Source organism: Hyperolius riggenbachi, chromosome 5 (assembly GCF_040937935.1).
Source record: "Hyperolius riggenbachi isolate aHypRig1 chromosome 5, aHypRig1.pri, whole genome shotgun sequence".
Classification (NCBI taxonomy): domain Eukaryota; kingdom Metazoa; phylum Chordata; class Amphibia; order Anura; family Hyperoliidae; genus Hyperolius; species Hyperolius riggenbachi.
The window spans coordinates 260,951,712-260,977,060 of NC_090650.1; the positions used below are offsets into that span (position 1 = coordinate 260,951,712).

At 43.1% G+C, this 25,349-nt stretch overlaps 1 protein-coding gene across 3 annotated transcripts in view; it reads left to right on the forward strand.

Moving 5' to 3' along the window:
- Nucleotides 1–25,349, forward strand: part of DSP (desmoplakin) — a 106,037-nt gene that overhangs the window by 11,940 nt on the left and 68,748 nt on the right. For all 3 annotated transcript variants that reach the window (XM_068236858.1, XM_068236859.1, XM_068236861.1), the window contains exon 2: nt 19,057–19,153. In XM_068236858.1, the coding sequence (XP_068092959.1) occupies nt 19,057–19,153 (97 nt within the window). The remainder of the gene's footprint in view (nt 1–19,056; nt 19,154–25,349) is intronic.

The window sequence follows — 25,349 nt, forward strand, 5'->3', positions numbered from 1 at the left end:
CGGGAACAGGGATGGGCTTCCAAATATTTGAAATGGTAATGAGTAGCTGATTACTCAGCTGTGATCATGGGTGACGGGGGTTAAATTACCCAGAAGTCTGGGCAATAGTCTGCGGTCCATTCTGCATCATAGGTGTACAGTAAGCCGCGTTCCATGACTCACTACCGCGCTTCCTCATTCTGGCTTGAAGGAGGAAGCACGGTAGGGAGTCATGCACCGCGGCTCACTGTTTGCCTGTGACGCGGAATGGACCGCAGACTACTGGGTAATTTAACCCCCCCCCCCGCCCCCCCCCCGTCACCCCTGATCACAGCTGAGTAATCAGCTACTCATTACCATTTCAATTCAGAGTAGCTTGCTACTTGGAATTACTTAGAAGCCAATCCCTGATTGGGAATAGTCTTTGGCATAAATCTCTAGCTGCTTATTATTTATTTATTGTATTTATAAAGCGACAACATATTACGCAGCGCTGGTCAAATGATCAAATTGTTTGGATATGGATGCAAAAAAATCGATACATGTATGGCCATCTTTAGAGAGTCTTGCCCAAGGACTCTTTACTGATAAGGCACTGATTCCAGTTTGAATATACCCTGGTCTCCTGTGTCAAAGGTGGTTTAATTACTGCACTATTCACCAGGCGACGCTCATAATACTAGTTTAATGGATGTGCTCCAGTTCCACTTAGCCATGAGACACACTCCTAACCTCAGGTACAGGGAAGCCGATGCAAAAATGGGATAAGACCATTAGGATTATGTTGGACAAGCATAGGGGGAATGTAAGGCCTGTTAGAGTATCCGCTCACGAATCGGCTCCAATGCCCCAATCTAATTCCACAGTCTTCACCTTATGTGGTGCGTCCCCGCTTAAACAGGTGGTGAGGTGACAACACCTGCCTGACTTCGGTTACACCCAGGCCTTTGATGTGCAAGGTATTGGAGCTGAATGCAGGGTGAGTGAATAAACTTCCAGGCCAAACAGACAACACAAGCAGAAAACGGGGATAAGGTGGCTGTCGTATATGAATTATGCACCTGAAACAAGCATGCAGTTAGTGTGGTCAGTTTTGTTATAGCACCTTATCTGCATATTTGTTCTGGATCCCTGGCAAAAAGTAATAGTCACAAGAACAGCAGGACAGTCAAACCATATACATGATTTAAAAGGAAATAAATATGGCAGCCTCCATATCCATCTCGCTACAGGGTCACTTTAAGTCAGATAACTTCTCTGGAGTTACTGTGTTTAGTACATAAAATGAGCAAGCAGTATACAGCTGGAATTCTACTCAGCCTTCCATCCACCATTCCCTTCTTTAATTATATGTCTTTGGCCACACCTTCATTTTATTACACAACATAAACAGAATACAGCCCATAAAATGCGTACAATTTGCGTAACATTTTTGTTTAGGAGTGTCCTAAGATAATGGGCTTTTCTAACCATTAATTCCACATTATTCATTCTCGCTCATGTTTTGAAAACTCAGCTCATATTTTTTATATACTTTATGAAGTTTTGTGTTGCAAATATTGTTTTAAGTAGAACCAGATTTTGAATACTTTGTATGGTAAAAGCCTTTAAAACTGATGTTCTCCCATTTTGCCAAAGAACGAAACAAAGCGCTGGCATTATATTTACTCTGGTTTACATGATGATGCTTCTGAACACCCTCAGAATGGTTCACTGTAAAATCTGCTTTTGCATCACTTTTAGCTGTTACTGAGATGGGAAAAATAACTTCTAACGGCTGCACATGCTTAGTCAGAAATCTCGCAGTTCCTTCCTTCCTCCCAGGGCTGGATTTCTGGAAAGGCCACAAAGGCCCGGGCCTTGGGCGGCAGCTGGCTGAGGCAGGCTGGACATGGAAGAGGAATTGCTGCAAATGGAATACAGAGGTTGCAGATAGGGAGCTGCAGCCCAAGGGATTTGTATATAATAAAAGGGGGATGCTGTACATGAATGTTAGACATGGATGAGGGGTCTGCACAGGGAATAGAGGGGATGTACATGGAAGGGGAGCAGCAAGAAAGTTGGCCTAGGGGCACAAAAAGTATAAATCCGGCCTTGCTTCCTCCAAATGGGGAATGCATCCTAGTGACTAAGCAGAAGTTGTAATTTGATCTCTTCAGCTGTGTTAGCTCCTGCCACGGCAGAGCTAATGGGCAAACACAGGATGTTAACAATATGTCTGCTTCTATGAAAGCAGGAGGTAGACACTGTAAATTTTTATTGCAGGATGTATCGGCTGTAACAAAAAAAAAATTTTTCTTAAATGTTATTATGCTGCTGTTGATCTTTTAGAGCAGAGATGGAGTTTTGAGTCCAGGTACACTTTTTTTTAAACTAAAAAGGTAGAGAATACAACCTGATGTGTGGTTACCTGAACTAAGCCCTGTTATACCTTCTCACTTTGCTCAAATATGCTTCTGGGAACTCTTTAATTACACATAGGCAACATTGGCCTTCATTCATAAACAGTGCGATAAAAAAATCTTGTCGGGAAAATACCGCACTCAGTATTTTCCTGGTCTGTGTGCTAATTCATAAAGATTTCCCCAGCTGCCCTTGGAGGTCGGTAAATTACCGCAGCCCATTGAGCGGTAGAGTAGAGCAGTGTCCCGATTCTCTCTTTGCCCTGCAGAAATGAATCACACAGACGGCTCTCTCTGGCTCTCCCACTGATGACTCAGACAGATGAGTCACACAGTCTTTCCCTGCCTGCTCAAATGATTCACACAGAGGGCTCTCTGGCTCTCTTCACTGATGACTTAAACAGACTTTGGCTCTCTGCACTTTTGCATTCATCAGAGCTGTCAGAGCTGTCGGTAACTTGTTATCGCCTCACTAGAGGTGTCGGTAACTACCGCTTGTTGAAGGCTTTATGAATTGACATTTGCTGACAATTTACTGACATGTGTTGTCGGTAACTGCAGCCAAGTCGGTAATTTATCTCCCTGGTCGGTAATGTCAGCTTTTCATGCGGTAACAGCCTTTATGAATTGACATTTTGCTAAATGGTCGGTAAAGTCTGCTGTTTTCAACATTACCGCATGAGGTAATGCTTTTATGAATCGAGGCCATTAGATCAAAGTGACCATATCAAGACAAAAAGGGGATAATACAGATTTTACAAATGATACAGTATGGCTTAAGTGTTCAGTGGCCTGTTAATATATTTTTGTGATTATTTCTTGTTGCTGTTGTTGGCTAATATTCTTGATTCTTGCTTGCATAACCGCTGGAGCTTTTCTAGATTACAGAATTTCCTTGTAAAAAGCCTCTGCCTCCTCAAACATAGATGTTGTTAACAAATGTATACATCAAATAGAAGTTATTAACGTTGACCTGAACTCAGAACTCCTCTCTGATCTATAAGATACCAGCATAATAGCCTTTAAACAAAAAACATGCATTTGTTACAGCTGATACAACTCCTAAAATAAATCTGCACAGTTTCTACTTTCTGATTGATGGAAGCAGACATATTATTTACAGTCTGTGCTTTTAAATGGGCTTATCTGCCATATGCAGTCATGTGACACAGGAGGCCCAAATTCTAACTTGTGATTAGACACAAATGAGGGAGAATTAAACAAGCTAAACTGTCTAACTACATTTAGGGTGCATTTCTCTAAGTTTTTTTCCTTCTGTCCTGTGCAAGAGTTCAGGTCCACTTTAAAGGCATCTTATGTAAGTCAGCTGAACCTATTCTGGCCAACAAATCTTTGTTGCTGCACCAAGAGATATATTTAGTCCAAGTTTTTATATTACCTTTAATGGTCTACAGTTGATGTTTATAATGTTCTTTCATGACTGGCATTCTATGGGTTGGTGGTTTGTTTAAAAGGACAAATGAAGTGAGTGGTATATAAAGGCTGCCATATTTTATTTCCTTTTACATAATACCATTTTCCTGGCATCCTGCTGGTTTTTCATGCATCAGTAGTGTCTGAGTTACACACTTGAAACAAACATGCATTAAATCCAGTGAAACTTCAGTCATACATCTGATTTGCATGCTTGTTCAGGGTCTATGGCAAAAAATATTTTTTAAACAGAGTATCAGCAGGACAGCCAAGCAATCTGCATTATTTAATAGGAATTAAATGCCAGCCTTCATAGGTCACTTATTTAAAGAGGAGCTGTCATACTGGAAAAAAATCCCCACATATATATAAATATATAAATACTAGCTCTACTTACATAAGATATGTCTTGCACTATCCACATTTGGATTTCAGCGATTTGTTTTTCTACAGTAAAAAAAGAGCAAATCTTTCTTAGCATTTCCCATTTTAAGTGTGGCTATTTTGAAGCCAATCCTGATGTAATGGGAGGGGAAAACAGGAGGGAAAGAGGCTTCAGCCAATCAGGCTGCATTAGTCAAGTCTGACGGGAATTAGAGAAGCAAAACAGGACAACCCAGCATGCCCTGCAACTTCCTTTTTGTGTGTACCAAATAAGTCAGGTAAACTGGGTAATGATGATTTGTCAACAAGAAAAATAAGAGTGATTTTTAAGTTTTGGATTGCCTAGTTAGCATCCTTATTGTTTACCAGATAAAAATAAAGAATTTATTTTATGTCCGACAGTTAAGGGGGCCATACACTAGGTGACCATCCAACCAATCGACCATCCAATCTGACTATTATAATCTAATTGGATGAAAATTGGTTCTGCCAAGTGCATGCCCGACCGACAAAGCGACCAATTTTGGGACAGAAATTGGCCGCGCAGTCGGTCGTGCATGCTGTAAAATTTTGGGCCAAGGTTGGTTAGTCGGGTGCACGGCGGTACGGCGGCCGAATTGCAAACGAACGACGAGACGACGAAAGACCCGCCGCAATGTATAAATGTATGCAGTGTGTGGTGCATTTATACATTACCTGTCCGGTGTCTGCCTCCACACGGTTTCCGTCCATCTCGCCGGGTTTCGCATACATGCCAGTGGTGCTCTGACATCACGAAGGTGCATATCGGCTGACGTCAGACGCTATGCGCCGCTAGCGTGTATGCGGCTTACCCGGCGAGATGGACAGATGGACCCAGCCAGCTGCTTCAGGACAGGTAATTAATAAATGCACTACATAATTTACATACATTTATACATTTTTTTTTTGGGGGGGGGGCGGACAGCGGCGGCTCAGCCGATTCCCGGATGATTTCATTCAGAAATCGGACTGGAATCGGCCTGTAGTGTATGGACAGATTCGATTAGAGACATATTTATCTCTAATCAGATTCGATTAGAGATAAATTTGTCTCTTGGTCGAATCTGTCCTTATTCATTCTAGTGTATGGGCACCTTTACACTTTAAAAGGAGGGTTCACGGAGAAATTAAAATACTAATCCACTTACCTGGGGCTTCCTCCAGCCTGTGGCAGGCAGGACGTGCCCTCGACGCCGCTCCGGAGGCTCCGGTCTTCTCCGGTGGCTCACCCGACCTGGCCAGGCCGGCTTCCAGGTCGGGCTCTTGTGCGCTCCAACTTGCATCTCACGCGGCCGCGCTGACGTCATCAGCATAGGTGTTATCTCTAGTACATTTTAAAGCACATCTAATTATACTGCATACTTTAGAATGTGAAACTGTTTATATTTTGAAGCAAAATTAAAACCAAACCTTACCACAGTATATTTCCATAGTTAAATACTCTTTATTCTGTGTCTCTTGTCAGCATTCTGGCTAATGTCTGGAAATTGGAGTACCTGAACTGACGTGACATGAGATAAACATGTTTGCATATAGTACTAGTCTGTTAAAGAACCCGTCTGAGGTCCCTTTCTATTTATTTATTTTTATTACAAGGGTCAATAAACCGGTGCTTTTATTAGCTAAGGAAATGCTTCTGCTAAGGAAATGCTTCTGCTAACAGTTTAGTGTTGAAAAGTTCAAAAGGCTACAATTTCAGTTTTTTATTTTTTTTTAAATTTTTTTTTTGATTGCAGCTATCAACCAGATTCTAGACTTTTTATAAGCCAGTCTTAAGGGGCTCATACACTGGTCAATTTTAGCCATCGAGCGATCAATTCTATAAAATCGATCGATCAAAAATCGATTCTTTTAAATCGATTGAGCGATTTGTGGACGATTTTCAATGGATTTGATCTGACAGGATGGAAAATCTAGGTCGATCTGCTGCTGGCAGCAGATCCATGGCACACAGTTGCATTGGATCTAATGGTCCAACAATGCATGTTCCTAGTGCAGGCTTTCTCAACCAGGGTTCCCTGGAACCCCATGTTTCCTTGAGGACTCTGCAGGGGTTCCTTGGCATTTTACCCCATCGTGGGGGAAGTATAATAGAGCACACCAGAATAGGTGGTACTGTAACAAGAAGCACTAAATTGGGGGGTCAGGAGAAAGTATGAGTGGCAGTGTAATAGGAGATAGTGAAATTAGCAGCCTAACCTACTTAACCTCCTTGCCGGTTATCCCGAGCTCAGCTCGGGGTAACCTGCGCAGGAGGATATCTCAGGCCCCGCTGGGCCGATTTGCATAATTTTTTTTTGTTACAAGCAGCTAGCACTTTGCTGCTTGTAACTTCCGATCGCCGCCGATCCGCCGCAATCCGCCGCGCCGAGTCGCTCCCCCCCGCCCCAGAGCCCTGCGCTGCCTGGCCAATCAGTGCCAGGCAGCGTTGAGGGGCGGATCGGGATTCCCTATGACGTCCCGACGTCCATGACGTCGGTGACGTCATCCCGCCCCGTCGCCATGGCGACCGGGGAAGCCCTGCAGGAAATCCCGTTCTCAACGGGATTCCCTGCATACTCTGATCGCCGAAGGCGATCGGAGTGGGTGGGGGGATGCCGCCGCTTAGCGGCTATCATGTAGCGAGCCCTTGGCTCGCTACATGATTTAAAAAAAAAAAATTTAAAAAATGTGCGGCGCTGCCTCCTTGCCGGATTTTTTAGACCGGCAAGGAGGTTAAAGACCATGCCTCCTGAAAAATAAATGTAGGGGTTTCTCGAGACCAAAAAATTGTTTCCAGGGGTTCCTTGAGATCCAAAAGTTATTTACAGGGTTCCTCCGTGGTAAAAAGGTTGAGAAAGGCTGTCCTAGTGTGTGGCACACATCAGATTCCTGTCAGATTCGACTTGAAAGGCATCTGACAGAAATCTATCTGATGGCCGAATCTGCTGCAAATCTATATTATTATTATTATTATTATTTATTTATATAGCGCCAACATCTTCCGTAGCGATGTACATAGTACAAACAAATAATGGGGAACAAATATATGGCCACTTTTAGACATTAAAAATTAAAATAAGACTCCAGGAAAAGCCTACTATTCTTGCTACACATACAATTATCTCATGAGCTGGTTTTCAGGTCAGGTGTGCCTCAAGCTACGTACACACTGTAGAATCATCCGAAACTATCAGCAATGTGGAAATATCCTTGGCTGATTTGCTATGGGACATGATGTAGTACTTGTCCTCTCCATTTTCCTTTCCATGGGACAGAACTGGATACCCAAGCAGCATGCATATTATTATTATTTTTTTTTTTTCTGCGACAGTTTGTTGACAATTCCCATACAAACAAATCTCAGAGAGAGAACTATAGAGATTGCTTAGAATATACCTGTGGTGTTGTAAAAAAAATACTTGCCATATATACTCGAGTATAAGCCGAATTTTTGAGACCAAAAAAGTGTCTCAAAAGTGGGGGTCTTGGCTTATACTCGAGTAAGCTGCTAGATGGGTCCCTGTCAGTCCACCAGCCACTGTCCGCCTGAGCTCCCCCCACCCCTCCCGCTCGCTCTGAAGCAGAATGTGCATGCCTTTGTACATTTTTGTGCCCATCATCCCGGCATATGCAAAGCTCTGTGTCAGGCATACCTGTATACAGAGCTCTGTGTCCCTCTGTTCCCCCACAGGCTTCAGTGACACCTGTCCCCTGGCGTTTACAGGCTTCTACGAAAATCTGTCCCGCCGGCATATGCAAAGATTTGTCCCACCGTAAGTCTGTCCTCTCGGCAAATGCAGAGCTCCACATGGTTCTTAAATCAGCGTTCCGCGCCGCTGTCTCCTCCATAGCTAGTCAGTGGAAGTCTCTTCGTTATGATGCCCTCTAGTGGTGCCTCTCAAGTGCAAAACCACAGGGATCCTAACGAAGAGATTGCCACTGACTATCTATGGAGGAGACAGCAGCGCGGAACGGTGATTTAAGAACCACATGGAGCCAGACTTTTCAGGGAGACAGACTTATGGTGGGACAAATCTTTGCATATGCCGGGGGGACGGATGTTCGTAGAAGCCTGTAAACACCAGGGGCCAGATGTCATAGAAGCCTGTGGGGGAACAGACGGACACAGAGGTCTGTATACAGGTATGCCGGGGAGCAGACTGACACAGAGCTATGCATATGCTGGGGTGATGGATGGGCACAGAAATGTACAAAAGTTTCTTTCATTCTTCTTCAGAAAGGGGGGGGGGTGGTTGGGCAGGTAACGTGACACATGGCTATGTAATCTGACAAGACAAGGCCAACAGCGCTCTGCACGTGGGGGCGGGTTGGGCATCCTACGGACATAGTCATCGTAGATCAGCTGAATTATCTATATTGGTGTGGCTGGTGCACTGATGGGGGGTCAGCAAGATGTTCTCCCCCTTCTCTGAAGATTTCCTCATTGTTCTGCGTTTAATGACATTTTTTTTTTCTGCATGTAATGCTATTGTTCTGCGTTTAATGCCATTGTTCTGTGTTTAATGCCATTGTTCTGCGTTTCCTAACTTTGTTCTGCGGTTAATGACTTTGTTGTGCATTTATCATTCTAATACTGCATCCGCTCTGGCTGGGGGCACACACTACATTTACATTTATACTCGGGTCAGTCATTTTTTTTCCAGACTTTTAAGGTAAAAGTTGGTCTACTTCTACTCGGTTCGGCTTCTACTCGAGTATATACTGTACCTCAGTGGGAGGAAGACTGAATCCTCCAAAGACTTCTCAGTTCCTTCTTGAGCACACTGCTGGTGGCCAGAGCCCTCCTTCACCACTGTGCTCACGTCTGTAAACTAGCGTGCAAAATGTTCGGTTACTGAGAGTTCTATGCACAGAGGGAGATACTGTATGCTTGGCAGCTGGAAAAAGCTGTTCAAGCCAAACATTTTTTAATTCAAAATATTTAGTTGCACCACTCTGACACATACAAAGATAAACACTCCAAGCCTTTGAGCATTTCAGTGCATGCTTTTCACCCTTCTCTTTTCATAACTAGGGTTATACAGGTAGCAGCCATTACTTCTGAGCATAGTAGGAGGTTTTAGATCATGGGTGTGTTTGTCATCAGCTAACTTCCCTCACCGGGGCATCATCTATGTGAAATCTCACACAAGCTAAGATCACCTCCCCTGTGACGTCATCAGTAGCAGCCTGTGTGTTTTTATCTCCTTCACCAGTCTGCCGGATTCTGTCCCGGCAATATGAAAGGAAGGGAGGGTTCCTCCAATAAATGTAAAATATTTTATATTTGTCATCATGCAGCTGAAAAAAGGCTATTTATTATTATAATTTAGAAAATAGATTTTATTTCTGAAATCTTGTATGTTTCATTTGGGTCCACTTTAATTCCCACAATGCAACAAGGTTCACAGATTTTTCCTTTTAAGAGACTACTAGTTGCCTGACTCTCCTGCTGATCCTGTGTATCTAATACTTTTAGCCACAGCCCCTGAACAAGCATGCAGATCAGGTTCTCTGACTGAAGGCAGACTGGATTAGCTGCATGGTTGTTTCAGGGTTGTGATTCATCCACTACTGCAGCCAAAGAGATCAGCAGGACTGTGAAAAGCAAATTGTATTGTTTAAGGCTACTTGCACACCAAGACGTTGCGTTAGGTGCTACGTTAAGGTCGCATAACGTGCACCTAACACAACGTATGGTGCTGCAAGTGAGGACGGTAGAGTGAGCCGCGTTAGGCGGCTCGATTCCTATAATGTCTCCCAGAGTGGCTCTGATTGGCCAGCGGGACCACGTGATGCGGAGCGAGACACTCCGCATCACGTGGTCCCGCCGGCCAATCAGCGGCCGCCAGTGCAGTGAATATTAAGTAGCCATGTGCGCGGCTACAGTAGCTGGCTCTCCCCGCCTCCTCTCCGCCCCCCACTGCGCATGTGCAAACAGTCTAATGCGGCTATAGCCGCTGTAACGCCGTAGCATGCTGCACTTTCCGGAGAACGTGCAGCGTTACATGTAACGCAACGTGGGCTGTGTGAACAGCCCACTTGTGTTACATTGCTGTGCGTTGGGGGAGCGTTACAGGCGCACTAACGTGCGCCTGTAACGTCTTAGTGTGTAAACAGCCTAAAAGGAAACATGCATATCCTTCTCAGTTAAGGTTCCTTTAAACAGAATTGTAAAAATGAATCAAACTTGGCACCATGCTTTTTACTGCTGCGTGGAATTGTTCCTGATACTAGTGCATTTTGGGAACTGTGTGTAGAAGAATAAAATTGGGCAAACTTCAGTCAGTGCACCTGATCTTCATACTTGTTCTGGGTCTGTGGCTGTTAGAGACACAGGATCGGTAGGACAGACAGGCAATTGTCATAGTTTTAAAATGAATCAAAAATAACTACAGTGTCCCTTTTTAATCCTGGTTTATGCTATTAGGAGTTGGTAATCTCTTTGAATAGAAAATCCTGTGCAGACTTTCACATACTGCATATTTTTGGTATGAGAAAAGAACTGGTCTGAATTTGCTTCAGGCAGGTAATTAGCAGGAGTTGAATACCACACATTTTCTTGCAAACATTGGATGTGCTTAAAGAGAGACTGAGGCCACTATAAAAATCAGTTTTTACCTTATTTCTTTTAAGGATCATTGCCAGACACAAACTGACGCATCCCCGCGGCAAAACAAGGGTTCTATCACCCCCAAATTCCCGGGGCAATGTTGGGGGAGCGCTTCCTGATTGAGGCAGAGCTTTCCGCTGTAGCTCTGCCTCTCGTCACATCAATCCACGCTGATCGCCGCCTCTCCCCGCCCCTCTGTCTTCTTTCACTGAGAGGGGTGGGGGAGAGGCGGAGAACCGCGGTGGATTGCCCCAAATGGAGGAAGAGCTTCAGTGTTAAGCTCTGGATCCCTGGGCAGCAAAGTCCACGACCAGGAAAGTAGTGGATTTTACACAGGGGATTTGGGGGGTATAAACCCCTCATTTTGCCGCTGGGATGCGGCGGTTTGTCTGCCAATGATCCTTAAAAGAAATAAAAGGTAAAAACTGATATTTTTATAGTGGCTTCAGAGTCTCTTTAAGAATACATTTTCTAGACCGACTATAAACTTCTCTGCACAATCATTACAAACTTCTGCGATGGAATTTGTTTGACTTTATCCACCCTTTCCCCAGCCAACACTGTTGTATGTTTTTATTTTATTTTTGTACTTTTTTGGAATGCAACTTTTTTCATTCTAAGGAGATCCTCTTCAGTAACTTCTTGTCCTGGTGACACCATTTTGGTGAACCAATTGTAACTTGTGGTGTTCCATGCTATTTATATGCATGGAGAGTTCAATCAGCCAGGGAGGTTCAATCAGTGCTGGATTTTGTGGTCTTCTTTGCATCATGTTAGATCTTTCAGTGATAGGCGTAAGCAAAGACTCCATGTGACTCTGTCTTCCAGTTTCCTTAAAAGGAGCTCTCCAAAATCACATATCTGTAATGCAATAATTACACTTTCAAAATTGCAGATCTTCTGATGGAAAGTATTACCAGGCTCAATGGCTGCCTGTCCTGTGAGGTAAATCCCATTAGATTTCTCTGAGGTGATTTTGGTATTTAATGAAATCAGGTTGACCCCCTGACTTGAAAGTATACCAGCAAAGTTGATCTTGATAGTTTTTAAAGTGCAGAACTTCTGGGGGATGGGTTGATAGTAATTGAAAGTTGCAATCTTCGCAGATCTCCATCCCAACTTACCGTAATATTGAAGTACACCTGTCACAATGCTGGACTATACAAACTGAACACATGATGAAAGAATACATATTAAAGGTACCTGCAGTGAAAAACGCCTCTACATGATCAGTAGTTCCAGAGAATGATACTAATATCCAAATTATGACTTTACTTGTAGAAGATGACCCTTGGCTATACCCTTTCCATCTCTTTCACTACTCCTTTTTTAAATAACAGTTGAATGTTATGTTATAAATCCCCCAAATGTATTTTCATTGTACCAGTATAAATAAGGGACACTTTTGGGCAGTACATTTTTAGTGTGCCCAAGTAATTGCCATATGCAGTGTTAAGGCTCGTACACACGTCATACTGAAGCCGGCGACTGGTCCATCGGCACCTCCCGCTGGGCGAGTTTTCAGCAGACCGTACAGCGTGTGTACATGCTGTCGGCGGACTGATAAGGCTGTTTCTGAGCGATCCGCCCGGTGGTCGTCTTCTTCAGTATGACGTGTGTACGAGCCTTTATGAACACAGTGAAACAAAAATGAATGTAAATAAACCTAACACACCCATTAAGCATGCAGGTGTCTGGATTTAAACATTCGTGTAAATTTGAACTGGGCCAAAATGTCATAGGTAGTTCACTGACTTAAAAAGCGAGTTGTATTTCAGTTTTCCTAACTAGATTTCAGCAGCCTAAAGCTGGTCATTGAGACTGGTGAGGGCCAATTATTGAAAACCTCAAGCTTGATCAATAAACTACAGTTTCAGACAAACTGTAGATCTAATGCTGAGTGCACAGGATGCGATTTCCTGCTCGATCAGCGGGATTGATTATTTCCGACATGTTCGATAGGGATTCGATTGATACAGCAGTCGATTTTGCATGTAAAGTGTGCAAAATCGACGGCTGTATCGTTCGAAACCCGATCGAACATGCCGGAAATAATCGATCCTGCTGATTGAGCGGGAAATCACATCGTGTGTACCCAGCATATGGCATGATTGGAAGCAGCGATACATTTTCTTGCAGGATCAACAGTCATAAAATGTAGTACAGTAGTGCTTTGTGCAGTACAGCTGTAATCTTGAGTGGTGGTAAATTGTCCAACTGATAACATATTAAAGAGTGATGGATAATCTGAAAAAAAACTCTGCATGGTTAATGTTAAATTTGTGTAAGTACGCACTCAGTCAGTTTTTAGAGACAAGATTTCTGTTTGTTTTTTTCCTTTTAATGACACATTCACAATATTTTGCCCAAGTGTGCAACATATTTTATTTTTTTTATAAAATTATGGCTGACAAATCCAACAAGTTCTGGATGTTTTCAGTACTATAGAAACAAAAGCTCAGTACTGATAGGTATGGTGGCTATCCTCATCCCATTAGTTTGATTCCTATGCAGGTCTGGGCTTTGTCTTCTGCAGACCACAATGGATAGAACAATTCTGCTGCAAAATGGTGTGTGAATGGACCCTATTAAAGGGGCCAATACACTCAGCTGATTTTCTGGCCGACCGATCGATCAATCAATTGATCGTTTGCAAATCGGTTGGCCGATCGATGGATTTCCATCGAACTGGCAGGGTGGAAAATTTAGGTCGATGTGATGAGATTGCTTATCAGTTTGCATTGGCCTTAATGGAAATCTGATGGCAAAAAAATGCCATCAGATCGAATTTCAATAGATTTCAAACTGAAATCTATTGGAATTCTATCCTGGAAAAAATGTTCTAAAAACACATCAGATAGATCATCAGATGCATTTCTTATCTATCTGCTGCCAATCTGACGAGTGTATGGGCACCTTAATAGAGTATAGGTTCTATTGACACTTCTTTTTCATGGCTCAGGTGTTAACAGAGCCAAAGGCAGAGGAGATAAAGAATTTCTTGGAACAGATAATTCATTGAAAGATTTTATATCTCCTTAGAAATCTGAGCTTTAAGGTGGCCATACACTGGCCCGATTCCCGGCCGTTTCGACAGCAGATTCGATCCTGGGATCGAATCTGCTGCCAATCGTTCGCGGTAAACGCCGCCGATGATCCGATTTCCTCCCGAAATCGGATCGGTCCGTCGATCGCGCCGTGCGGGAAATTACCCTCGATCGCCCGCGGGTAAAGTGCGCGTCGCTAGCGGCGGCCGATCCGATGAAAAATACATTACCTGATGCGGGCTCCCGGGCGTCTTCTCCGCATCTTCTTAGCGCTGCACCCGCTCCATCCCGGCGCTTCCTGGGTCACTGCAGTGACCCAGGAAGTTCAAATAGAGGGCGCTCTATTTGAACTTCCTGGTCACGGATTGACACAGGAAGCGCCGGGATGGAGCGGGTGCAGCGCTGAGAAGATGCGGAGAAGACGCCCGGGAGCCCGCATCAGGTAATGTATACACGGGGGGGGGGGGGGGGACAGGCGGTTTGGAGCAGCTGAACAGATTGTGATCGGTTTCAGGCTGAAATCGATTCACAATCTGTTTGCAGTAAAGGCAGCCATACGATCCCTATCTGATCAGATTCGATCAGATAGGGATCTGTCAGCTAGTCGATCTGATGGCACATCGACCAGTGTATGGCTGCCTTTAGCTTTAATAGCTTGGTAATCCTATAATTAAGTGAATGGGAATGCATAGAATTAATAATCTTCATAAATCTGAAGCTTGTAAAGCATGTATAACAGTACAGCAGAGAAAAGGTTTAAAAATGCATGAATGTTTGAATGAGGCCTAACGTCTATCAGCCTTTCTCAACCATTTTACCCTGGAGGAACCCTGCAAATAACGTTTGGATCTCAAGGAACCCCTGCAAACAATGTTTTGATCTTGAGGAACCCCTGCATTTATTTTGCTTGGTCTTTACAAGTAGGTTAGGCTGTTTATTTCACTACCCCTATTACACTGCCACTCATTATACTGTCTCCTTACCCCCAATTTAGTGCTTCTTTTTACAGTACCCCCTATTATAATGTGCACTATTATACTTCCCCCACGATGGGGGAAAATGCCAAGGAACCCCTGCAGTGTACTCCAGGAACCCTGGGGTTCCAGGGAACCCTGTTTGAGAAAGCCTAGTCTAAATAGATCTATCTTTTATAACAAGCATGCCACTGTATTGTATTGTGCTGGATGCAGCCATTTTTGCTATGTCAGGTTTAGGACTTTCAAAGTTGCCCACAAATATGATTGTCTGGTTTCTAGTTGTTACACTTGTGCCCCAGGTAGAGGGACTGAGTCCTGATCCATGTGGGTGATATTTTCTGTTTCTTCAGTCATTGGACAGTAGTGCGTTAGGATTTTCCGTTTATGAATGACTCTGAAAGTATTATAGCTTATGGCATTTTGGGTTAAATGCCATTAGTAGAAGCCTCCATATTATTGTTATCACAGGCTCTCTTTTAGCTGTGTAAAGATTTACGAATGATCCCCAAGTCAAAATTCTGTTGTTTTTTTCCCAGGAAAAGCAAGCACTGGAGGTATCTGTATGATCACCTCTCTGCTCCATCCCCGTATACTTGAATGGGCCGGAACCTGCATGGTTTATGCAGCAGTAGTTCTCCCTACACAAACATCTACCCTCTGTTTTCCCCATCACCCCAAGGTCACTTGCGTAATTTTTTTTTTTTTTTTTTTTTGGGATAGCGTGGAAAGATTTTAATTGTACTGGTGTACTACTATCCATGATTCCAAATAGTAGAATATTAAAATTGTTGGGGCACAAGCCTCCATTGCTCCAGCTCAGACTATAATTTAAGTACAGTTAAAGTTCAGCTACATTGCACGCCACTTCCTCGCTACTACCTCCTGGCGCCGCAGCTATATAGCCATAATTGGGGCACCCAGGCCCAAATTTCTTCCTAGGCGCTGCCATTGCCGTTAATTACATTGTAGGCTATGGCGGTGCCTGAATAAACAGGTGCGTTGTGGTCCCATTTTCCCTGTTTCAAGGAAATGGGGGACTGCAATGATCGAGATTCTCTCTTGCTCCTGTCTTCATCACTTTTGGAGAGGTTTCCTCGCTTCTCAAAGATGCACAAGATGGCTATAAAATCCAAAAGGCTCTATTTTTTTTTTTTTTTTCAAAAATGTGAATAATATATTTTCTGGTATTGTATAACTTAAAACTGTGCACATTCAGTGACGTAGCAGCAATGGGGGCTGCACAGCGTGCGACAAAACCAGGCTCTCTGGCCAAACATGGGCCCTCCTTCAAATGGTGTATTAGGTCTGCACTCGTGTTGACCGTTCTATATGTGCTTTGAATAATGGTAATTGGTAACAAACTGTTCCCCTCCCCTGCTTTAACCTCTGATGCTGCAGAAGTCCTTGGCAGGTTTTTTGTTTCATCTCATTGAGGTATTTATAGAGTGCTTGAAGGGACCAATGGAAGACTCGCACTGAGGCATATAGATACACTGTGCACATTTAACAGTACACACACTGTCCTAGAATTTTTCAGACTATACGCTGATTTTGAAAATTCTTCCAAATGTGAGCTTTCCATTTGAGATTATATCTTGATCTAGATGCGGACAGCTTTGTCTTGCTGAATATCTCTAAGCGTCTGTACATTGTGCTTCCTTTCATTGAGTCAGCATACATAATAGCTTTCTGTTGCTTACAAGTTGAGACAGTTTACATGAAATCATACACCCACTCCTGGCCAGAAATGCCTTGTTTTGCCAAACATTAGATTTCTATGGAAGGTATTTGATTCTGTTCATATGTACTAAAACTGGAAGGCAAAAATGTTTACTGTATGACATCATACAAGTACTGAAATTGGGGCACACTACATAGGTGGGGACGGTGGCATAGTGAATAGCACTCTTGTCATCCAGCACTGCATCCCTGGTTCAAATATGAGCCAGGACACTATCTGCATGGAGTTTCTATGATCTCCCCATGTTTGTGTGGGTTTCCTCCAGGCACTCTGATTTCCTCCCAAGCTATTTGGCTTCCCCCAAAATTGGCCTTATACTATGAAGGATATACGACTATAGTAAAAAGTATATTGTGAGACTGAGGTAAACAAGTTTTGGGGTAGTTTGTTTAGTTTTGTAAGCATAAACTTTTAGGTCTCCACTGCCAGGTTTAGGGTTAGGTCTCCTTGAAGTGGTCTGAAAGTCAGCATTTCTACTTAGCTCTAAAAGATTCCTCACCGCTTTAAACCTACTATCCCAGAATTTTTCTTTTAGCAGAACATCACTGAAATGGTTAAACAAAGCACTTTGTCCTGCTATTCCACTTTAAATTCGCATCCAAACTGGAGAAAACAGTATCTTTGTTTACATTCCAATGTAGACACATTGTGTGTAACAAGTAAAAAACACTTTCTGAAAAGCTGTCTTTTCTCCAGGCACACACACAGCTCAGGAACAACTCATTAGAAGATTTTAATATATAATAAAAAGCAGTTAGAATAAAATGCAATGTAGTAGTTCAGTGCAAGAAAAACTGCACTTTGGAAGCTTATAATTTGTAGACAGACAATATAACTTGTGCACAAAAGCAACTATAACTGTCAATAAAAATGTGTTTTTCTACTTTTTTTTTATTCAATGTTAGGTCAGAGTTTCAGACCACTTTAAAGGACACCCGAGGTGAAAATAAACTAATGAAATAAACAATTGCTTCTATCTTCCTTCTCCTAAAAATGGCTTTTTAAGATATTCCACAGTTTTTTATTTTATATTTAAGTCTGCTTTTTAAGTCTTTACTGTTTTATTGTTTTTGCGGATTGACACATTTGTTGAAGTATGCCAGAGCTAGGATCTATGAAATATTGACCATTTTTATCTCTTTCCTGCTCTCAGAAGCCATTATCTGCTAGGAAAGTGTTTTATAGTTGTAATTTCTTATCAGTTAAGGTCACACTGTAGTCTGATACAGTCCTGAGTCACAGGAACTGACACTTACATTCCTGATAGTTAACTCTTTCATGCAGAGAAAGGAAAAAAGGAACACAGCATAGTTATTTGTGCGCCATGCACTGTACATACACATCATGTCACATGTCACCTTGGGTATCCTTTAAGGTGGTCTGTACCATTGTTTGTTTTTTGGCAGTTTAAAGAGGTTCAATAAATTTTGGCATTTTTATATTGGATGTGCCCAGCCGCTTTCTCTCATATTGAACGGTTTCCTCCTATATGGGCTTAGAGCACTCCAGTGGGCCAGAATTGCAGGTCCTGTACGCACCATTTCTCTCTCTAATAGCATAAACCATTTGTTTTTGTTTTCAATGTATTTTTATTGTTTTTTCACAATTTGTAGGCCTTCGTAGTTGAAATTTACACAGATTGGCCCCAATTCACTAAGATTTATCTAACACTTTATCAAACATTTGATAATTTACCTCATGAGTAAAATCTAATTTTGAAATCACTAAGGTGTTATAGATTTATAGAATGTTTCATCAATAAAATGTTCAACAAATCTAGAACACCTTAGTGAATTCAAAATCAGATTTTACTCATGAGGTAAATTGTCAAACGTTTGATAAAGCTTAGTGAATTGAGGCCATTGTCTGCTTATCTCTGCCAGGGCACAGAGTTCAACTTCCGCTCATGGCGCTCCTGACTTGGTGTCCCAAAGGGGTTAAAGTATTTGCATCAGTTAATACAATACTGTAACATGTTACATCAAAAATATGTAACGTAATAACAAACATTACAGTATATTCTTTACATGGAGACCAATTTGTATGGTATGAAAAGTTGTAACTCTAGTTATTTTGTAAGTAGGGGACTGTCTAATATAGTCTTAGGGCCCTGATTTTTCATTCATTCTGTTATGCAATTGCGATTTTTCATTTGCATTGCATTATAACTCTAAAAATCGCTTCAGAAAGCGATTGTGATTTGCAATTTCCAAATTAAATCACTATAGTAGAAAATACTTATGATTTCTATGAAAAAGGAACAACCCTAGCGATTTAAAAATCACTAGCGATTTTTCGATTCAGCTGTGCAGTGGAAAAAGGACCTTAAGCTACCTACAGACTAGGTTGAAGAGTTCTCCAATTTAAAAATGGGAAAGTCCTCCACTGAGCGTGTAAGATAAAGGTCTTAAATGTGTTTAATTCACCATTTGTTTCCTTATATTTACACCTTGCAATCTTTTTTTTAAATTTATAGACAAGCTGGCACTATGGCCCGACGCCCGAACACTGTTCAGGATATGCTTCAGAATATATCTGCCAGCCTAACACGAGCTGAGCTGATTGTGCAGCATGTAAGTATTCTTTTCTGTTCATGTATGAATGGGTTCAAGTGTCTACATCTGCCACGGCAACATCTGCAAGGAGTTTTTACGTTCTCCCTGAGTCTGTGTGGGTTTCCTTCGGGCTCTCCGGTTTCATCCCGCATCCCAAAAAGCGTACAGACACGTTAATTTGCTTCCTCCAAAATTGGCCCTAGACTACGATGGACATATGACTATGTTAGGGATTAGATTGTGAGCCCTTCAGAGGGACAGTTAGTAACGTGACAATAAATAATCCGTAAAGCACTGCAGAAGATGTTGGCACTATATAAACACTAAATAATAGGTCGGTCGAATGCTGCTATATTGGGGGGGGGGGGTGACCATGCTGAAATGAGGGATCCGTGAGAGGAGTGGTAGGACGCTATTGGACCCAGAGCCTTCCCTCTCCTTAGGTAAGTATTTTTTTTTCCCAGGCTCCCATTAGTTTTAAAATGTACCTGAGATAGTGACTGTAAGAAAAAATATACATACCTGGGACTCCAGCCCCCTCCGAACTGATTGCTCCCTCGTAGTCCTTGGTCGCCTCCCAATTTGTCTGTTAGTTGGCCAGTCGGGGCTGGTTGGCGCAGTCCAGCCAAGTGGGCTCTCATGGTTCTGCGCCTGCGCAATACTACTGCAGGCACTGAACATTCATGGTAACAGGAGTGTGTGTGTGGCTTGGAAGCGCATGTACAGTTGGCCCCGTACCAGAGGACTTTCCGGGGCCAGTTGCTGACGAACCGGGAGGCGACTGAGGACTATGAGTGATCAGGCTGGAGGCAGCCACAGGTTTGTATATTTAATTTTTTTTTTCAGAAAAGTATGAGATGGAAGGAGAAGTAGGTATGACCCGACTATGCACAAATCACAAAATTATTTCATAAAAAGATACTTTATTAATCATAGAAAATGTATATACTAAAACACACAGTTAAAAATGTGCCCGCCCCGCACCCCCACAGAAAACCCACCCACACAGCCCAACCCCTCCAGACCCTACAATATCCCCACCGATAAATCAGGAGCACCTATACCCCAATAAGGATATGAATGGTTGGAATGCATGCATCAAAAAAGCCACAGAGGTTACTAGTCCCTCCACATGGATGAGATCTAAGCGCTTAAATCATAAAGTCTCCAAACAGCTGTATAGTATATATCAAATGACCAGGAGCAGAGCATCCATCTCAATTCAATTGGTCCATATTGCCAGCAGGTCAGCATGGAAACACATTAGCCATGTAGGATAGGATTAGAATGCAGCCTGATTTAGTTGCCCAACAATATTCAATTCTTGAAAGCACACCAGCACATTGACCAGATATAGCAAAGTTAGTAAGCAGGCATTCAATTGCAAACAAGCATAGCTCCAGCTTTTATGGAAACAAACGCCTTGCTTCACTGTAAAAGGCGGTAGTAAGCAGCAGCAAAATAAAGCAAGTTCAGAAGCAAGCAGTTCATATGCAAGCAGTTGGCGTAAGCATAGTTCCAGTATATATGGAATCAAACAGTTCCTTGTCCATAAGGAGAGATCAGCAATTACCAAATGGCAGGCAAGTTGATACCTCAAGGTAAGCTTACGTGTTTCCAAGTGCAATCCGGACAAAAGCAGCGGCTGAGTGCTTGTAGTATCCTGGCTAGAGCGCTGGTATGCCTGTGTATCGCTGGAGACCATGCAGGGCGAGGCTGGGTCCTTGTGCAAGAGGGTAATGGGGGGCCGAGACGCAGCACATGCGTCCTCGACCGGTTTCGCCGGACTTCCGGCTTCCACTGGAGGTATGCGTCGCACCCAAAGTCCTCCGTGTGGGGATCTTAAGCTTCCGCCGGCCCGATGTCACAGATGGGCCGGCCCCGCCCACCCCCACCAGCGGCCAATGCCGGGCGAGCGGGCGGGGCGGGCAGACGCGACGGCCGGCCGCCATGGCAACCAGCCGGCGCGTCCGCCATAGCCCCGCCCACCTGCCCGAACGCCGCACACGGGGCGGGCAGGGCGGGCGGACACAGCAGCCGAGAGCGGCCGGGACCCAACAGCACCAAGCCACCCTCCACCACAGCGTCCACCAAACCCCATCCACACCAGGCGGCACCACCAGAGGGGACGGGCGAGGCCGGACCAGGAGGCACGCCAGACCGGAGGAGAAAGAGCCACAACCACATGGACAACAACCCCAAATCACCACAATGATCTATTACCTACTGCCCTAAACAGGTCAGCATGTTGTATAAATATGATAATTCTAATGACATTAGTATTTTAGATGGTTGATGGTAAGAAAAATATATACAGCCCAAATTATAACATACAAGGGAAATCCACGGAGATCCCTGCAAAATGCAGATGCTAAACTTATCCTCAATGAAGATACTTACTGCTATACTGTCCTAGTGTCTGACGATAGCTGCGGCAAGAAACACCCCACCCCAAACAAAGGCAGAGCGAGTTCCCCACAGGAGGGGTATCAATTTGGCAAAAAGATGTGATGCCATATTAAACTGGCAAAAAGGAGGCATAGCTGGTGTTTTCATTTAAACCTGGAGGTAAAGTTGCCCCCAGGTCAAAAATCCATCTAGACTCACGTTGAAGCAACAGTCTATCCATGTCTCCACCTCGCTCAGATGCATGAATGCGATCCAAGCCAATGAATCTCATTTTGGCAGGATTACCTGCATGCATGGTCTTGAAATGCCTGGCCACCGGGGTGAGACCGGACGTATTCTTGCTCCTTATATTAGTTACATGATCCGAGATCCTAGCTCGTTGCTCACGTTTAGTTTTACCTATGTAGAATGCACCACACGGGCATATCAGTAGGTAAACAACCAATATAGTATTGCAATTTACAAAATGAGCCAGCGTCCAGTCCCTACCATCCGGTAGCCTGACCTCTCGACCCACATGTATATACCTACACATGGTACAACCGCCACATGTGTATGTGCCTAAAACCTTACAATGCCTAGAGTTCGTTAGAGGATTTCTAAAATGACTCCTGACCAGACTATCTCGAAGAGATGGTGAACGTCGGTACGAAAAAAGGGGATTTTCCGGAACATATCTACAAAGTTTGGCATCATTGGTGAGAATGTGCCAATGTTTCTTAATTATGTGGCTAATTTGTTGATGTTGAGCTGAGTATCTCGTACAAAAGCGCACAGCATCCCTCCCATCTCGTGCCCCCCGGTGTTTGTTCGAAAGAAGGGACGCACGGTTACTTGCGTCCGCCCTCTTAAATGCACTCCTCAAAGTCCCTTCAGGGTAACCCCTTTCTCTAAATTTGCCCTTCAATTTATTGGTTTCTATCCTAAAGGTCGCATCATCTGAGCAGTTGCGCCTCACCCGAAGATACTGCCCCACCGGTATGCCTCTCACGGTGTGGGAGGGGTGAAAGCTATCTGCTCTCAGAAGAGAGTTAGTGGCTGTCTCCTTTCTGTATAGACTTGTTGATATAGCACCTCCCTCCCCTAATGATATCCAAATATCAAGAAAGGGAATTGCATGGGGACTACTTTGCATAGTGAACTTCAAATTCCTCGAGTTTACATTCAAGGTATCAGCAAACTGATTTAAAAGATCTTGACCTCCTGTCCAGAATTTTTTTTTTTCCTTACCAAAATCTCAGGTTCACTTTAAGTCTCTTCCAGTTGTTCATCTACTAGATTCATGGACAGGACTGAAGGAGATGGTATCTTCAGGCTATTCAATGAGTTGTGTTTTGTGTAAGTAGCTAGAATAGGGAGATGGGAATAATTCCATGTTGAAGCAGATTTTATGCGAATGTCATACAATTGCATGAAGATTAAAAATGTATAAAACTATGCTTCAGAAACTGTGGCAGAGAAGGAGACCTTAAACACATATGGTGGTTTTGCCCGGTGGTGCAGAAATACTGGGAGGGAGTTACTTCATTAATAAATACTGTGTTAGGAATTTCCCTAGCCCCAGATCCTTGCATGCTTCTTTTTGGCGATAAGCCCCCAAAATGGAAACATCCCTATCACCGGTTAGCACAACATGTAGCAAAAGCTGCAAGGTTACACATAGCTAAACAATGGATGCAACCAATACTCTCCATTCACGTAACTGACAACATAATACTTGATATTATGATTTCCGAAAGAATACTAGCTATCATCAGGGCCGGCGCTACCATTAAGGCAAAGGAGGCAGCTGCCCCAGGGCCCCAGAGCTTGTAGGGGCCCCCAGTGGCTACAAGAGGAAAAACATTTTTTGCAAATCGGCCTTATAGTTTTTGAGAAAATCGATTTTAAAGTTTCAAAGGAAAAAAAAATACACATTTAAAAACCTGCCGACTTTAATGGTTAATAGCAAATCCACCTTAAATGCTAGAAACCCTAAAGTTGCAGGATATGTTAAGGAGTTCATTAGGAATAAGAGTAAAAAACAATTTTTCAAAAAGACCTTATAGTTTTTGAGAAAATCGATTTTAAAATTTCGAAGGAAAAAAGTATACTTTTAAATGCTGTAAATGTCACTTTTAGTAGCAAACCTAACGGTAGTGTAATTTTACATGCATCAAACGAAAGCGCAATAAATTTCCTGACGGGGTTTCCAGGGGGTCTATATGCAGCCACAGCAATTTGGCCAGGGATCGCTATACAGCCGCAATATGGCTGTATGAAGATCCCTGGCATTTTTTCCTATTTCCCCAATTTTTTTTTTTTTTATGTTTAGAGTGTGGGAATTTTTTTTTCTTAAATGATGTGGGGTCCCCCCTCCTGAAACTTTTTAACCCCCTGTCCCCCATGCAGGCTGGGATAGCCAGAATGTGGAGCTCCAACCGATTGGGACTTCACACCCTGTTATACCAGCTGCAATAAAGGTTCTCTAATGCCGATTTTTGTTCCGGGGTATATGTTGGGGGGGCCCCCCCAGGTTTATTTTGCCCTGGGGCCCCATTGTTGCTTAAACCGGCCCTGGCTATCATAAACGACACCTTTGATGTATTTATTAAAACCTGGCAACCATGGCTGAATGCTTCGACTCTTCTAGGATTGCACAACCCCGTCAGGGGCAAGAGAATAATTGCTGTATTGTGTAATTGGATTTTATTAACCCAATAAAACTATTTGAAACTAAGATTAAAAATGTATCAGATCTAGCATATATTTGCATAACATTTGCATCAACTCAGAATTATTTGCATTTAATTTACCGGTAACTCTTGCAGAGATTAGTAACGATTAGAAAGCTTCGGATCCCAGCACTTTTTTTTTCCTTGTTAAGCTCCACCCTTTGGGATTTCCCCAGCTAATATAATAATTTTTAATTTAAAAATGGATATGTTTTCTTCAATGTTTTGTGTGTTATAATGTAAAACCTGTTAAACTGTATTTGCTTTAATCTGGGGTGGTTTCTGAGGGAGCTATACAAGCTACGTGGAAAAGCTTCTGGAACTGTGACATTTGCTGATGAAGTCTGAAGATCTTCTACCTATGTGCCACATTCCTCTTGCTCCCATGGATTCTATCACATAATACTTACAATACCTAAAGTGGATGCGCACAGCTCAATAGGCATAGAAAAGCTAAAGCAAAGAAAAACAGCACTCTTACATAAAAAAACAAAACTATAGATCATGTCCCTATCACAGCCGTGCAGACGAGTTAATTTTGTCAGAAACCAAATATACCTAGAAAACTTGGAAGAAGTCCAAAGAAACACAGGCGGAACATTCAGTAATTTTAAGTGTTTGTATGTACACCAATCAGCCACAACATTAAAGGTGACCATTCATCAGGCAATCGACATTCCAATTTATTAATACTATCAAAGTGATCAATTTCACTGCAAAATCGGTCAAAAAAAAAAGGGATTAACTAGACCTGCTGGAAAATCTGTTGCAAGTGCTCAATTGGATGTGCGGCGGCAACCGCGTTCGCTATCATGACTTACACCATGGACCCACAGCCAATGTCTCCTCAAGTGTAAAGTGTGTTCCACCCAACCCCATCCCCCCCCTCCCCATCCCTGCACCTGTATGTAGTGTTTTAAAATGACACCCACCGCCATCTCAATTATTGACCACCTCCTGCCATGTCTGCCTTTACTGCCAATGGAAATACCATGTGGCACCAGGCATGTACACTGGGTGCCACAGGCTGAAGCGACCAGGATTCACACCGGTGGACAGGTGAGAGTCAAGGGAGCACTGGTACAGAGGGG